This window comes from Hyaena hyaena, unplaced genomic scaffold, assembly GCF_003009895.1.
Source record: "Hyaena hyaena isolate Hyena2069 unplaced genomic scaffold, ASM300989v1 scaffold_958, whole genome shotgun sequence".
Classification (NCBI taxonomy): Eukaryota; Metazoa; Chordata; class Mammalia; order Carnivora; family Hyaenidae; genus Hyaena; species Hyaena hyaena.
The window spans coordinates 425,324-440,917 of record NW_024081594.1 but is presented as its reverse complement, the minus strand read 5'-3'; the positions used below and the strand labels follow the sequence as shown (position 1 = coordinate 440,917).

At 37.4% G+C, this 15,594-nt stretch overlaps 1 protein-coding gene across 1 annotated transcript in view; it reads right to left on the bottom strand.

The window, feature by feature from the left end:
- CCDC39 (coiled-coil domain containing 39) overlaps positions 1 to 15,594 on the bottom strand; it is a 49,456-nt gene that overhangs the window by 7,922 nt on the left and 25,940 nt on the right. Inside the window, exons 12-14 of the mRNA XM_039221198.1 lie at positions 15,423 to 15,560; positions 13,683 to 13,891; positions 527 to 650 (exon numbers count right to left, since the gene is read on the bottom strand). Coding sequence (XP_039077129.1) covers positions 527 to 650; positions 13,683 to 13,891; positions 15,423 to 15,560 — 471 coding nt within the window. The remainder of the gene's footprint in view (positions 1 to 526; positions 651 to 13,682; positions 13,892 to 15,422; positions 15,561 to 15,594) is intronic.

Sequence of the window (15,594 nt, the reverse complement as noted above, 5' to 3'; positions counted from 1 at the left end):
GAAGGCAAAGGAGCCCTCTTCCTCTCTGATATCTGCCTTACCAGAGCTGCAGTGGTAGAGAATAAGATTTCATAGGTAGTGTAGCTACAGGTGATGATATAGTCTAGGATATAGCCATATGAGCAGATAGCTTTGGGTAAGTAAAGCTTGGAGCCTGAGCTGTTGAACAGGTTGTTACATGAGTATTTATTAAAGACATGCAGGTCTCAGGATAAAGCCGATTATAAATCTTGAGTAAATGAGAGAAAATGACATGACACAAATGATAGCAAAAAAAAAAAAAAGGATCCAAGTCATCCAGACCTCTCTTTGACCTCATGAACTCGAGGTGTATAAAAATAATACCTTCAGTATCTCTACCTAACAGCTAATGTTTTACAGCTCTAATCGAGTATAAGTAGCTATGAGAGTGACAGAAATTTGAAATTACATGGCAAAAAAGAGAAAATGACATTTTGGTTTTTAACAAAGTGAAGCAAAAAAAATATACTTCACTTTATCACAACTATGAATTCATTAAGATTACCTTTATTACATAATAGGCCTGTGTTCTCTCCTCTTCTCCTTCAGGAGGCAGCATAACAACAGTAAGGATTTCATACCTGTTCTTCAGCTTATCAATTTTACTTAACCTCTCATGAAACTCAGCGCTAATGTGGAAAGAAAAAAATTAAACACTGAAAAACAAATAACATACTTTTTTTAAAAGGACTACAGAGTTCTTATATATGACATTTGTATTACTACTACTGAATTCCAACAGGTTAAACATGTTCTCCCTTTTCAGTTTATAATTAGTGGGAGGGGTCTCAGGCTTTACCCTATTTGAAAGCTAAGATGTTAGTTAGCCTGTCATAGTTTCACGGATGTTGGCAGAAGACAAGATTCCTAGGTCAGAGAAAAAGGATTTTATCATTTATGGCATACCAAGAAGCATGAAATTCCTGCTTTCAGTGCTCTTGAAATCCCATGCAGGTGAGAAGGGGCTCAAATGGATGCTACACATACCACAGGTTTACATCATAGCTGAGAAACCTCAAGCTAGGTAAGCCAAATAATTTAATGGAAACTAAGCAAATATATCCAATCTTTACTCCAGAGGGAGGATACTGCCTCTAGCTTCTGAAGCTATTTGCTATCCAAATATTTTTTAAAGATAGTTTAATGTAAATCAAAACCATAGTATCACATCACAGCCTCAGGATAGCATGCTACATGATTCCATTTATATGAAAAGTCTAAAGCAATCAAATTCATAGACAGAAAAAATGGTGGTTACCCAGGGCTTATGGGAGGAGGAAATGGAAGCTTAGCATGTAGAGCATATAGAGTTCCAGTTTCAGAAAATGAAAGAGTTCTGAAGATCTGTTATAACAATGTGAATATTAAGTATATATTAAGTACAAAACTGTACACTTAAAAATGGTTAAGATGGTAAATTTTATGTCTTTTACCAAAAAATTTTAAAGATAGTCCAGAATAGGAAAGTTAGTGTCTTTCCTTGCAAGGCATACCAAAAAATGACAAACCCAGGAAGAATTGTCTCCCAAGATTTAGAATATTTTTCTGCTGATTATTTTTTCCTTTTATTCCAGCAAATTCCTATTTTATGAACTTTTTAAAACTTGTTTTATAATAATACTAACAATGCTAATATACACATGGCAACATGAAGAATGACTCATTTGCCTACTACAACCTCATGAAGGTATACCATCCAACTGTGGTGAACAGAAATCTTCAACCTACCAGTTTTTCTACTCTTAAAGTTGGTGGTAAAATATATTAAGTGACAGAAGTTATAGTTTTGTAGTAACAGTACTACTGTTGTATTATCAAAAAATACTCATCCTTTATATGACTGGCCTTCCAGTTTAAGACGGTGGACTGAGCACAAGTATATCTCTCCTCCTTCCCAAAATGGAAAAGAATAAAAAGGGAAAAAACTCACCACAGCTCTGGGAATAAGAAAGACACATATTTTTGTCATGAATCCATGAAAAAACTGAGAAACAAATGGGACATGATTGGCTGGGGAAATAAGAGCCATGTTTCACTGGGGTGCCTGGATGGCTCAGTTGGTTAAGCATCTGACTTTGGGTTAGGTCATGATCTGTGGTTCATGGGTTTGAGCCCCACATCGGGCTCTGCTGACAGCTCAGAGCTTGGAGCCTACTTTGGATTCTGTCTCTCCCTCTCTCTCTCTGCCCCTCCCCTGCTCAGGCTCTGTGTCTCTCTAAAATAAATATTTAAATTTTTCTTTTTAAAAAAAGAGCCATGTTTCACCAAAAAGTGTGTAGAAAATTCAAGCCCAGAAATAAGAAAAAGCAAGAATGATCTCTGAGGCCATTTATTAAAGTAATTAATAAAAGGATTGCCTACAGAACATCTGGGCCACTCTCAACACCTCAAAGTATACAGGAATTATTTTTGCTCCAATGATAACCTCCCAAATTACCAGAGTTCCTAACATTGTACATTGGAGCTAGAGAGAAAAGTAGAAAAGAGCATGATGTAATTCCAGGACCCCAGAAAAGTGGAGGTTATTAAAAAATAAAATTCCATCCATAAAGAAAATAAAGCTTTATCAACCAAAATAAACCTTTTAAGGGAAAAACTCCTTGTGACCCCTAAGGGACAGAGTAGTCCAGCACCTACAAGCAGCCCTCCCTTTAGAGGAGAGACCAGCTGGAAAAAAAGATCTACCTAATTGCATAAGACACACATACTAGCTAACTATATCAATCACCATGATTATTAATTAAACATTTGTTAATAAATATAACAGAAAGCCAAGGATTATCAGACATTCTGGGAAGTTAACGGGATGAATGAAAAGAACAAACTTAGCAAACACAGAACATACCTTAGGAGATACAAAAATAATGCATGGAACAAAAGAGAACTTTCAAAGTATTCTAGTATCCCTAAAAGATGAGAGAATATTGATCCAAAACTATCCATAAAACAAGAACGGGCTGCTATAAAAAGAAAGGACCAATGATGAAACAAGAATCCTTGCAACAAAACAAAATTCAGTAAAACCAATGAAAGACTGGAAAGACAAAAAGAATACCTACCAGACGATGTACTTCTAGGTATTGACTCAAGAGAAAAGGAAGTATATGTTCATACCAAGAAAACATATATTCATAACAATGTAATCTGTAATAGCCAAAACCCAGAAATAATTCAAATGTTCATCAAGTAAATGTACACATAATTGGGGTAAATGTATGCAATGGAATATTACTACTCAGTGATAAAAATCTGAGGTCAGCAAACCTGACTCCCTGCCCATGAGCAAAGAATGGCTTTTACATTTTTAAATGTAAGATTATTCCAAAAAATCAAGAGAAAAATTGTATTTCATGAAAAGTGGAAATACTATGAAATTCAAACTTCAGTGTCCAAAAGCTTTATTGGAACACAGCCAGCTCATTTATTTGCATACTATCTATAGCTGCTTTCACTCTACAATGGCAGAGTTGAGTTGTTGCAACAGAGACCCACAAAACCTGGAATATTTACTATTTGGCCCTTAAAGAAAAAAAAATGTGTGAGGTATAGCTAAAGGAATAATTAAAGAACTTGTTTTAGCCTTCAAGGTGAAAATTATAATTAGCTAAGCACTTCTCTCACAAAGTTAAAGAACATCAACACAAACCCACCAAAAATAGACAAAACAGTAAATGTGACAGCAGCAACTAATAAAATAGATGAACTCATAATAGAAAAAAATCAAGAAATGTTTCTTTTTCAAATAGTAATACTATTCATTAACTACTAGAAAGATTATCCCCTCTAAAACAGAAAAGTCCCAAGCCATTACCAGGAATGAAAAGCTACAAACACTATAGCTATTAAAAAATAATAAAATGATACAGTGAACAACTTTATGGCAATAAGTTTGAAAATTTAGATGAAATGGAAATTTTTTTCCTAGGGAAAATTTTAATTTACTAAAACTGATTCAAGAAGAAATTTTAAAAAGTATGCATTGTCCTACAGCCAATAAATTGAACCAATAGTTTAAAATCTGAAGGAGAAAAAAACGGCCTCCAACAGCTTTACTGGTGAGATCTTTGAAAATTCAAGAAAGATCTAATTCTACTCTTTCACAGACTTAAAGTTCAATTTAATTATAGTAAATAAGAAAATTAAATCAGTGATTGAGAGAGAGAAGAGAAAGAAGGGGCAGAGAATGGAGAGGAGGCAAAAAGGAAGAGTAGAGGGAGTGAGAGAATGAGACTATCTTAAAAAGTGGAATAAAAAGAACAGAAAGTTTAAAATGAAAGTTAAGAAATCTTGAAGACAGATCTAAAAAGACCAACCTCCACTAAAAACGAGCAACAAATGCAGAAAACAGAAAGTATGAGAAAAAAATTAAAGACTAGAAAAATATTTTTCTGACCTGAAGAAAAGCATGAATGAAATTGAAAGAGCTTGCCAAAACTCAAACAAGAAAAATGGAAAACAAAAAATGAAAAGAACCATCCAGACATATAGGGAAATTCTGAAACCCTAAGGATAAAAAGAGCATCGCAAAACTTTTCAGAAAGGAAACAAAAACCAAATATTGTACAAAATGAAATGAATTAGTCTGAAGCTGAAGGCATCACACTCCCAGACTTCAAGACCTATTACAAAGCTGTCATCATCAAGACACTATGGTATTGGCACAAAAATAGACACATAGACCAATGGAATAGAATTGAAAACTCAGAGCTGGACCCAAAGGTATACAGCCAACTAATCTTTAACAAAGCAGGAAAGAATATCCAATGGAAAAAAGACAGCCTCTTTAACAGATGGTGCTGGGAGAACTGGACAGCAACATGCAGAAAAATGAAACTAGATCATTTTCTCACACCATGCACAAAAATAAACTCAAAATGGATAAAGGACCTGAACGTGAGACAGGAAACTATCAACACCCTAGAGGAGAAAGCAGGAAACAACCTCCTTGACCTCCACCGCAGCAACTTCTTACTTGACACATCCCCAAAAGCAAGGGAATCAAGAGCAAAAATAAACTGTTGGGACCTCATCAAGATTAAAAGCTTCTGCACAGCAAAGGAAACAACCCACAAAACTAATAGGCAACCAACGGAATGGGAAAAGATAGTTGAAAATGACATATCAGATAAAGGGTTAATATCCAAAATCTATAAGGAACTCACCAAACTCCACACCCGAAAAACAAACAACCCAGTGAAGAAATGGGCAGAAGATATCAACAGACACTTCTCCAAAATAAAATTAATTAGTCTGAAGCTGGAGGCATCACACTCCCAGACTTCAAGACCTATTACAAAGCTGTAATCATCAAGACAGTATGGTACTGGCACAAAAACAGACACTCAGATCAATGGAACAGAACAGAGAACCCAGAAATGGGCCCACAAACATATGACCAAGTAATCTTTAACAAAGCAGGAAAGAATATCCAATGCAATAAAGACAGTCTCTTCAGCAAATGGTGTTGGGAAAACTGGACAGCAACGTGCAGAAAAATGAACCTGGGCCACTTTCTTACACAATACACACACACACACACACACAAATTTAAAAAGGATGAAAGAACTAAATATAAGATAGGAAGCCATCAAAATCCTAGAGGAAAAAGCAAGCAAAAACCTCTTTGACCTCGACTGCAGCAACTTCTTACTCAATACATCTCTAGAGGCCAGGGAAACAAAGGCAAAAATGAACTATTGGGACTTATCAAAATAAAATAAGCTTCTGCACAGCAAAGGAAACAGTCAGCAAAACTAAAAGGCAACCACCAGAACGGGAGAAGATATTTACAAATGACATATCAGATAAAGGGTTAGTAACCAAAATCTATAAAGAACTTATCAAACTCAACACCCAAAAAACAAATAATCCAGTGAAGAAATGAGCAAAAGACATGAATAAACACTTCTCCAAAGAAGACATTCAGATGGCGAAACAGACACACAAAAAAATGCTCAACATCACTCATCATCAGGGAAATACAAATCAAAACCACAATGAGATGCTACCTCACACCTGTCAGAATGGCTATTAACAATTTAAGCAACAGCAGATGTTGGCGAGAATGCAGACAAAGAGGATCTCTTTTGCACTGATGGTGGGAATGCAAACTGGTGCAAGCCACTCTGGAAAACAGTATGAAGGTATAAAACTACCCTACAACCCAGCAATTGCACTGCTAGTTATTTATCCAAAGGATACAGGTGTGCTGTTTCCAAAGGGCACATGAACCCCAATGTTTACAGCAGCGCTATCGACAATAGCCAAAGTATGGAAAGAGCCCAAATGTCCATCAATGGATGAATGGATAAAGATGTGGTGTATATACAATGGAGTATTATTCAGCAATCAAAAAGAATGAAATCCTGTCATTTGCAACAAAGTGGATGTAACTGGAGAGTATTATGATAAGTGAAATTAGCCAGACAAAGACAAATATCATATGACTTCACTCATGAAGAATTTAAGAGAGGAGAGCCTCAGGGCAAGATGGTGGAGAAGTAGGGAACTCCTTACATCTCACTTGCCCCCATATCTCACACGGAGAAGGCCTGAAGGCAAAGGAACCCTTACAGAATCCAGGAGTTTGGGAGGAAAAAGAGACAGAGTCCGCTGAGAAAACCATCTAGCGTGAGTGCGAACAAGGGAAGATAAAATCGGGCCAGGACCAGAGACACGTGGGGGGGGGGGGATCCTCCTCTGCAGGGAGCTGCAGTGAGGGTGGGGGGGGGGGGGGGGGGGGGGGGGAGAGTGGCCGAAACTGCTCAAGATACTGTCTCTGTCGCTGGAGAAGAAAAAAACCTCTGCTTGGGACACAGAGGGATCCAGTTTCCTGCTCTCCAGCTGACCCTAGGTGGGACACACTCGTCCCAGGCGACCCCCAGGGAAACTGCTCCCCACTCACCAGCTAGACCTGGAGGGGACACGTGGCTGCCGCGCCTTTGTGCTTCTGGCTTGGCTGGATCCCTAGGCGGTAGCCGAAAGGCTTAAAACTTCTGAGAGTTTTGGCCCACGAGTTTATATTCGGGCGACAGGACACAGAGAGTTTCCTGCTCTCCAGCTGACCCTAGGTGGAACGCAATTGTCCCAGGCGACCCCTGGGGAAACTGCTCCCCGCCCGACAGCTTGACCTGGAGGAGAGGGGAGCAGCAGCTTCTGGCTCGATCCCCAGGGGGAAAAACTACCCTGAGGGGCTCGCCTGCGAGTTTACATTTCTGGCAATTTCAATGGGACGAGCAGACTGATATCTGGAAACGAGGCCTGGCCTAGGATATAGAGCACTGCCCACCTCAGCTAAGCCCCCAGCACAGGGAGTTTACACACATAAAAAAGTGAGTTGCAACACTTGGTTCAAGAAGGGAATGGGGCACTGCCACGCTTCTACCCACAACCACCAAAGCAGGACTCCCGCGGGACGCACTGGATGAAACCACAACCATCCTGCTAGAGAACTGCCCTCTTCCTTTTTTTTTTTAACCAGAGCCAAGGCAAGACCAACATGGATGCACTGCCCTCATTAATTCTGGCCACTGGCTTGCTTAAACAGTCACATTTAATCCATTCTCTAGATGTAAATTCTACACCTACCTACCTTTTCATCTCTTTCTCTCTGGAGTAATCAGACTATATAATTTCTCTGGATAGCATCATCATCACTTCTTTCGCCTCTTCTCCAATCATATTCCACTCTTTCGCTCTTTGAAAAAAGCCTCTTATTACTTCTGTCTGCTCATTTCATTTCCAATTTCACTTCATCCCCGCCCTGTCATCTCTCTCGTTCTCTATGCTCTTCCACCAGCACTGCATACACCTGGCTATTTATTTGTAGCTGGGAAATCTGGTTACATGCTTTAAACTGTTCTTTGTCCACTGGACAAAGTCTTCTTTTTTATATATTTTTATCTCTGATTATTCACTTTCCCTCCTTCCTCTTTTCTCTTTTCTTTCTAATTTCCCCTTTCGGTTTGCGTGTTTGTTGGATTTGTCTGTAAGTTTGTGTGCCTTTGTTCCCTGTGTGTTTGTCTGTCTGATTTCTTTTCCAGGGCTACCTCAAGAAACAAGCCAAAATACACATGGTGGAGACTCCTAAATACCACTATGAGGAGGAAAACAAAATAACCAAGGTCTCAACAAGAGAGACCAAGAGATACCATTCAAAGAACAACTTCTGAACGGACAGGCCCTGGAGTGTCAAAGAGCCTTCTTTGGTACAGCAGCGCTCACAGGTGCAGAGTGCATAACAAGCTTTTAAACTAACAAGAGATAGAAAGCTAACCAAAATGACGAAATGAAAGAGCTCTCCTCCAAAGAAATTCCAGGAAGAATTGACAGCTAAAGAACTGCTCAAAACAGATATAAGCAACATAACTGAACAAGAATTTAGAACAATAATCATAAAAGTAATCGCTGGGCTTGGAAAAAGCATGGAGGACATCAGAGAAACTATGGCTACAAACACTATGGAGCTTAAAGATAGTTATGATGAATTATAAAATGTGATAAATGAGATACATAATAAACTGGAGGCATCCAATGCACGGATTGAAGAGGCAGAAAGTAGAATAAGTGATTTAGAAGACACAATTATAGAAAAAAAAGAAACCAAGAAAAAAAGAGATAAACTGATCCAGGAACATGAAAGAAGAGTTCGAGAGCTCAGCGATATAATCAAATGGAACAATATCCGTATCATAGGAATCCCAGAAGAGGAAGAGAGAGGGAAAGGTGCTGAAGGAGTCCTGGAACAAATTTTAGCAGAGAACTTCCCCAACCTGGGGAGGGAAGTAGACGTTGAAATTCAAGAGGCACAGAGAACTCCCCTCAGACATAATTTTGAATCAGTCTTCTGCATGACATATCATAGTGAGACTGGCAAAATAGAAGGACAAAGAATTCTGAAAGCAGCTAGGGATAAAAGGACCCTAACATACAAAGGGAAACCTATCAGAGTGGTGACAGATCTACCTACTGAAACTTGGCAGGCCAGAAAGGAATGGCAGGAAATCTTCAATATGATGAACAGAAAAAATATGCAGCTAAGAATCCACTATCCAGCAAGTCTGTCATTCAGAATAGGAGGAGAGACAAAAGTCTTTCCAAATAAATAAAAATTGAAAGAATTTGTCACCACTAAAACAGCCCTACAAGAAATCCTGAGGGGGACTCTCTGAGGGAAATGTTGCAAGGAACGCAAGATGCTAGAGACACCACCACCCACAAGCATGAATCCCACAAACGACACGATGACTCTAAACCCATATATTTCAATAATAACACTGAATGTAAATGGACGAAATGCCCCAATCAAAAGACATAGGGTAGCAGAATGGATAAAAAAAACAAAACCCATCTATTTGCTATCTACAAGAAATTCATTTTAGACAGGAGGACACCCTCAGATTGAAAGTAAGGGGATGGAGAAATATCTATCATGCTACAGGAAGTAAAAAAAAAAAAAAAAAAAAAAAAAGCTGGAGTAGCTATCCTTATATAAACTGGACTTTAAAGTAAAGACAGTAACAAGGGATGAAGAAGGGCATTATATAATAATTAAAGGGTCTATCCATCAGGAGGAGCTAACAATTATAAATGTCTATGCACCAAATATGTGAGCACCTAAATACATAAAACAATCACAAACAGAAACAGTCTTATCGATAAGAACTTGTTAATAGCAGGGGACTTTAATACTCCACTTACAGCAATGGATAGATCAACTAGACAGAAAATCAATAAAGACACAATAGACTTAAATGACACATTGGACCAGATGGATTTGACCAATATATTTAGAACTCTATATCCTGAGGCTACGGAATACACTTTCTTCTCAAGTGTGCATGGCACACTCTCCAAGATAGATCACATACTGGGACATAAAGCAGCCCTCAATAAATATAAAAGAATTGAGATCATACCATGCACACTTTCAGATCACAATGCTATGAAACTCAAAATCAACCACAGGAAGAAGTCTGGAAAACTCCCAAAAACACGGAGGCTAAAGAACACCCTACTAAAGAATGAATGGGTCAATCAGGCAATTAGAGAAGAAATTTAAAAATATATGGAAACAAATGAAAATGAGAATACAACAATCCAAACTCTATGGGATGCAGCAAAAGCAGTCCTAAGAGGAAAGTACATTGCACTCCAGGCCTATTTCAAGAAATTAGAAAAAGTGCAAGTCCAAAATCTAACAGCGCACCTAAAGCAACCAGAGGGAGATAAACAAGAGCACCCCAAAACCAGTAGAAGAGAAATAATAAAATCAGAACAGAAATAAACAGTATAGAAACCAAAGAAACAGTTGAACACATCAATGAAACCAAGAGTTGGTTTTTAAAAAAAAATAAACAAAATTGACAAACCTCTAGCCAGCCTTCTCAAAAAGAAAAGAGAGAGCACTCAAATAGACAAAATCATAAATGAAAATGGACTGATTACACTGAACCCCTCAGAAATACAAGCAATTATCAAGGAATACTATGAAAAATTATATGCCAACAAGCTGGACAGCTTAGAAGAAATGGACAAATTCCTAAACACACACTCACTACCAAAATTCACATGGGAAGAGAGAGAAAACCTGAACAGACCCATAAGAAGTGAGGAAATCGAATCAGTTATCAAAAATCTCCCAACAAATAAGAGCCCTGGACCTGATGGCTTCCCTGGTGAATTCTACCAGACGTTTAAAACAGAATTAATACCCATTCTTCTCAAACTATTCCAAAAAATAGGAATTGAAGGAAAACTTCCAGACTCATTTTATGAAGCCAGCATCACTCTGATTCCCAAGCCAGACAGAGACCCAGCAAAAAAGGAGAACTACAGGCCAATATCCTTGATGAATACAGATGCAAAAATCCTCAACAAGATACTTGCAAATCGAATTCAACAGCACATGAAAAGAATCATCCACCATGATCAAGTGAGATTCATTCCTGGGTCACAAGGCTGGTTCAATATTCAAAAATCAATCAATGTGATACATCACATCAACAAAAGAAAAGATAAAGCCCATATGATCCTGTTGATAGATGCAGAAAAAGCATTCGACAAAATACAGCATCCCTTCTTAATAAAGACCTTTGAGAAAGTCGGGATAGTAGGAACTTACTTAAACATCATAAAAGCCATCTACGAGAAGCCGTCAGCTAACATCTTCCTCAATGGGGAAAAATTGAAAGCTTTCCCCCTGAGATCAGGAACACGACATGGATGTCCACTCCCACCACTGTTGTTTAACACAGTGCTGGAAGTCCTAGCATCAGCCATCAGACAACAAAATGAAATACAAGGCATCAGAATTGGCAAAGAAGAAGGCAAACTTTCACTTTTTGCAGACGACATGATACCCTACATAGAAAACCCGACAGACTCCACAGAAGCCTACTAGAACTGATCCAAGAATTCAGCAAAGTTGCAGGGTACAATATCAACGTACAGAAATCGGTTGCATTTTTATACACCAACAATGAAGCAACAGAAAGAGAAATCAAGAAGCTGATCCCATTCACAATTGCACAAAAAACCATAAAATACCTCGGAATAAACCTACCCAAGGATATAAGAGATCTGTATGATGAAAATTATAGAAAACTTATGAAAGAAACTGAAGAAGACACAAAGAAATGGAAAAACATTCCATCCTCATGGATCAGAAGAATATAGTTAAAATGTCATTACTACCCAAATCAGTCTACACATTCAATGCAATCCCAATCAAAATTGCACCAGCATACTTCTCAAAACTAAAACAAACTCTCCTAAAATTTGTATGGAACCACAAAAGACCCCGAATAGCCAAAGTCATATTGAAGAAGAAAACCAAAACGGGAGGCATCATCATCCCAGACTTTAGCCTCTACTACAAAGCTGTCATCAAGACAGTATGGTATTGGCACAAAAACAGACACATAGACCAATGGAACAGAATTGAGAACTCAGAAGTGGACCCCAAAGCTCACAGCCAACTGATCTTTGACAAAGCAGGAAAGAATATCCAATGGAAAAAAGACAGCCTCTTTAACAGATGGTGCTGGGAGAACTGGACAGCAACATGCAGAAGAATGAAACTAGATCATTTTCTCATACTATGCACAAAAATGAACTCAAAATGGATAAAGGACCTGAACATGAGACAGGAAACCATCAACACCCTAGAGGAGAAAGCAGGAAACAACCTCCTTGACCTCCACCGCAGCAACTTCTTACTTGACACATCCCCAAAGGCAAGGGATCAAGAGCACAAATGAACTATTGGGACCTCATCAAGATTAAAAGCTTCTGCATAGCAAGGGAAACAATCCATGAAACTAATAGGCAACCAACGGAATGGGAAAAGATAGTTAAAAATGACATATCAGATAAATGGCTAGTATCCAAAATCTATAAGGAACTCACCAAACTCCACACCCGAAAAACAAACAATCCAGTGAAGAAATGGGCAGAAGACATGAACAGACACTTCTCCAAAGAGGACATCCTGATGGCCAACAGACACATGAAATGATGCTCAGTGTCCCTCATCAGGAAAATACAAGTCAAAACCACACTGAGATACCACCTCACGCCGGTTAGAGTGGCTAAAATGAGCAAATCAGAGGATTCTAGATGCTGGCGAGGATGTGGAGAAATGGGCACCTCCTATGCTGTTGGTAGGAATGTAAACTGGTGCAGCCCTTCTGGAAAACAGTGTGGAGGTTCCCCAAAAAATTAACAATAGAACTTGCCTATGACCCAGCAGTACCACTGCTAGGAATTTACCCAAGGGATACAGGAGTGCTGATGCATAGGGGCACATGGACCACATTGTTCATAGCAGCACTCTCAACAATAGCCAAAACATGGAAAGAGCCTATGTATCCATCAACGGACAAATGGATCAAGAAGATGTGGTTTATCTATACCATGGAATACTACATGGCAATGAGAAAGAATGAAATCTGACCATGTGTAGCAACATGGATGGAACTTGAGGGTGTTACGCTGAGCGAAATAAGTCAGGCAGAGAAGGACAGCTACCATATGTTTGCACATATAGGAGGATTAGGAGGAACTTAATGGAGGACCGTGGGGGAGAAGAAGGGGGTAAATGGGGGGGAGAGGGAGGGAGGCAAACCATGAGATTCTCTTGAATGTTGAGAACAAACTGAGGACTGACGGATATGGGGAAGAGGGGAAGAGGGGTGATGGGCATGGAGGAGGGCACTTGTGGGGATGAGCACTGGGTATTATATGGAAACCAACTTGACAATAAACTAATAAAAAAATAAAAATAAATTAAAAATTAAAAAAAGAATTTAAGAGACAAAATAGATAAATGTAAGGGAAGTGAAGGAAAAACAATACAAAAGGGGGGGTGAAAAAACATAAGAGACTCTTAAATATAGAGAACACACAGAGGGTTGCTGGGGCATTAACGAATCTACTCTTAAAATCATTGTTGTAGTATATGTTATCTAACTTGGATGTAACTTAAAAAATTAATTAATTTTTTAAAAAGAGAGAGGAAAAAGAATAGATTTATGACTAAAATATGCACTACATATTAAAAGCCTTTCAAACAAGAAAAAGATAAACATCTAGTCAGTCCTTCTAACACCACCCTTACACTTCAAAAACTTTTAGCAGTATTTTTAAACTGGAATTATTACCTTATGTTCTGCCGTTCTTGATCAACATATCTTATTTGTGATGTAAGCATTGTTTTATGAACCTTAATTTCTTCAATTCTTTCTTCCATAGCCCTGTGTAATTGTTGTTTTCTTTTTTCCAGAGAAAGGACTTCTTCTGCCTTACTGTGAAGCATTTCTCGAGTACGTTTAACTTCAAGTTTTAAAAGATTGTCTTCTATCATCAGATCCTATCAATATAACAAAATTGTCAGACATTGAAATAATTAGTTATACCCAAACCAAAATTTTTTCTTATTGCCACATAAGCCAAACTTGAAAATATAACATTTTCTACTTTGACCACTGTCCAAAAATAATTAGGATTAAATTTAAATTACTCTGAGTGATGATTAGGTTTTTCTTCAGTTTTTATTTTAAGAAGGAGTTATGTTATTTCAAGTCTTTATTTAATTCAATTTGAAATTTAATTTTTACAAAAAGAAAAAAGAATTATTCCTAAAAATTGAAATTTACTATCCAGGAAAATACATAAAGTCCTATGGATAAACACTTTTATATTCTAAATTAAATCTCACAAATATGTGTAAATAAATTTTTATTCTGAACAATTCAGTCATGGATAGAGTACTAATACAAGAATACATAAATAAATCAATTTTCAGAACAGAAACAAACCCTCCTGAATGTAAGACTTTATTATTTCAAAACACAGATCCATAGATTCAATCCACACATCTCAAATGTACCAAAAGTAAATTCCAGAAGCATGAAAAATTTAATGTATGAGATGAAACCAATGTAACATTTGTTTGATTTTTAGTATGACAAAGAAGTTCCTAAACATAAAACTTATGCAGGGAAAAACACTTAAATTTTTGATATCAAAAAAAATTTTTAATGGGACAACTGGGTGGCTCAGTTGATTTAAATGTCCAACTTCGACTCAGGTCATGATCTTATGGTTTGTGAGTTCAAGCCTCACATGAGGCTCTGTGCTCAGAGCCTGGAGTCTGCTTCAAATTCTGTGTCTCCCTCTCTGCCCCTCTCCTGTTCATGCTCTGTCTCTACCTCTCTCAAAAACAAACAAAAAAAATTTTTTTTTTTACATTTTTAATGTCAAAACACTAAATAAAAACTTAAACATAAATGGAAAAATATTGACAATATTTATGACAGAGTTAATATTTTTACGTATAAAGGTCTTTTGCAAAGCAACTCCTGGGGTGCCTTGGTGGCTCGGTTGAGCATCAGACTTCAGTTCAGGTCATGATCTTGCAGTTCATGGGCTCGAACCCCACATCGGGCTCTATAGGCCCAGAGCCTGGAACGTGCTTCAGATTCTGTGCGTTCCTCTCTCTCTGCCCCTCCCCCACCCATGCTGTCTCTTTCTATCTCAAAATAAATATTAAAAAATGTTTATTTATATATATACATTTATATATTTTATGGAAATATGGGCCAAGATAATAAACTAGAAATCCAAAAAAGAAAGATTATGGAATATAACATAATAGAAAAAATGTTTTAAACATTTTTATTTAAACATAAATATTTTTAATTTTTTAAATAACATATATAAAGACAATTTTCCTCAAAAGACTGAAAGGAAATAATATACCTTTAACACTTTCCCTAGTATACAGTTACTATGGTGACTTAGTTTACTTACTTATAAATTGATGTATTTTAAATTTTTTCTATAATTAGTATTAAAACATGTGGTTTTTAATATTATATACATATATGATTTTACTGCACCTGTTTCAAAGCTTTGGCTTTATTTAATTCTTTCTCTGATCTGTCATTGAAAAGGTTTAGTTCATTTATTTTGGTCATGAGGGATTCTTTTTCATCACAATTTTTAGTATGTGACTTCTTGATAAAATAAAGATCATTCTGTAAAAGGAGAAAAGGGTACATAAATACAGAT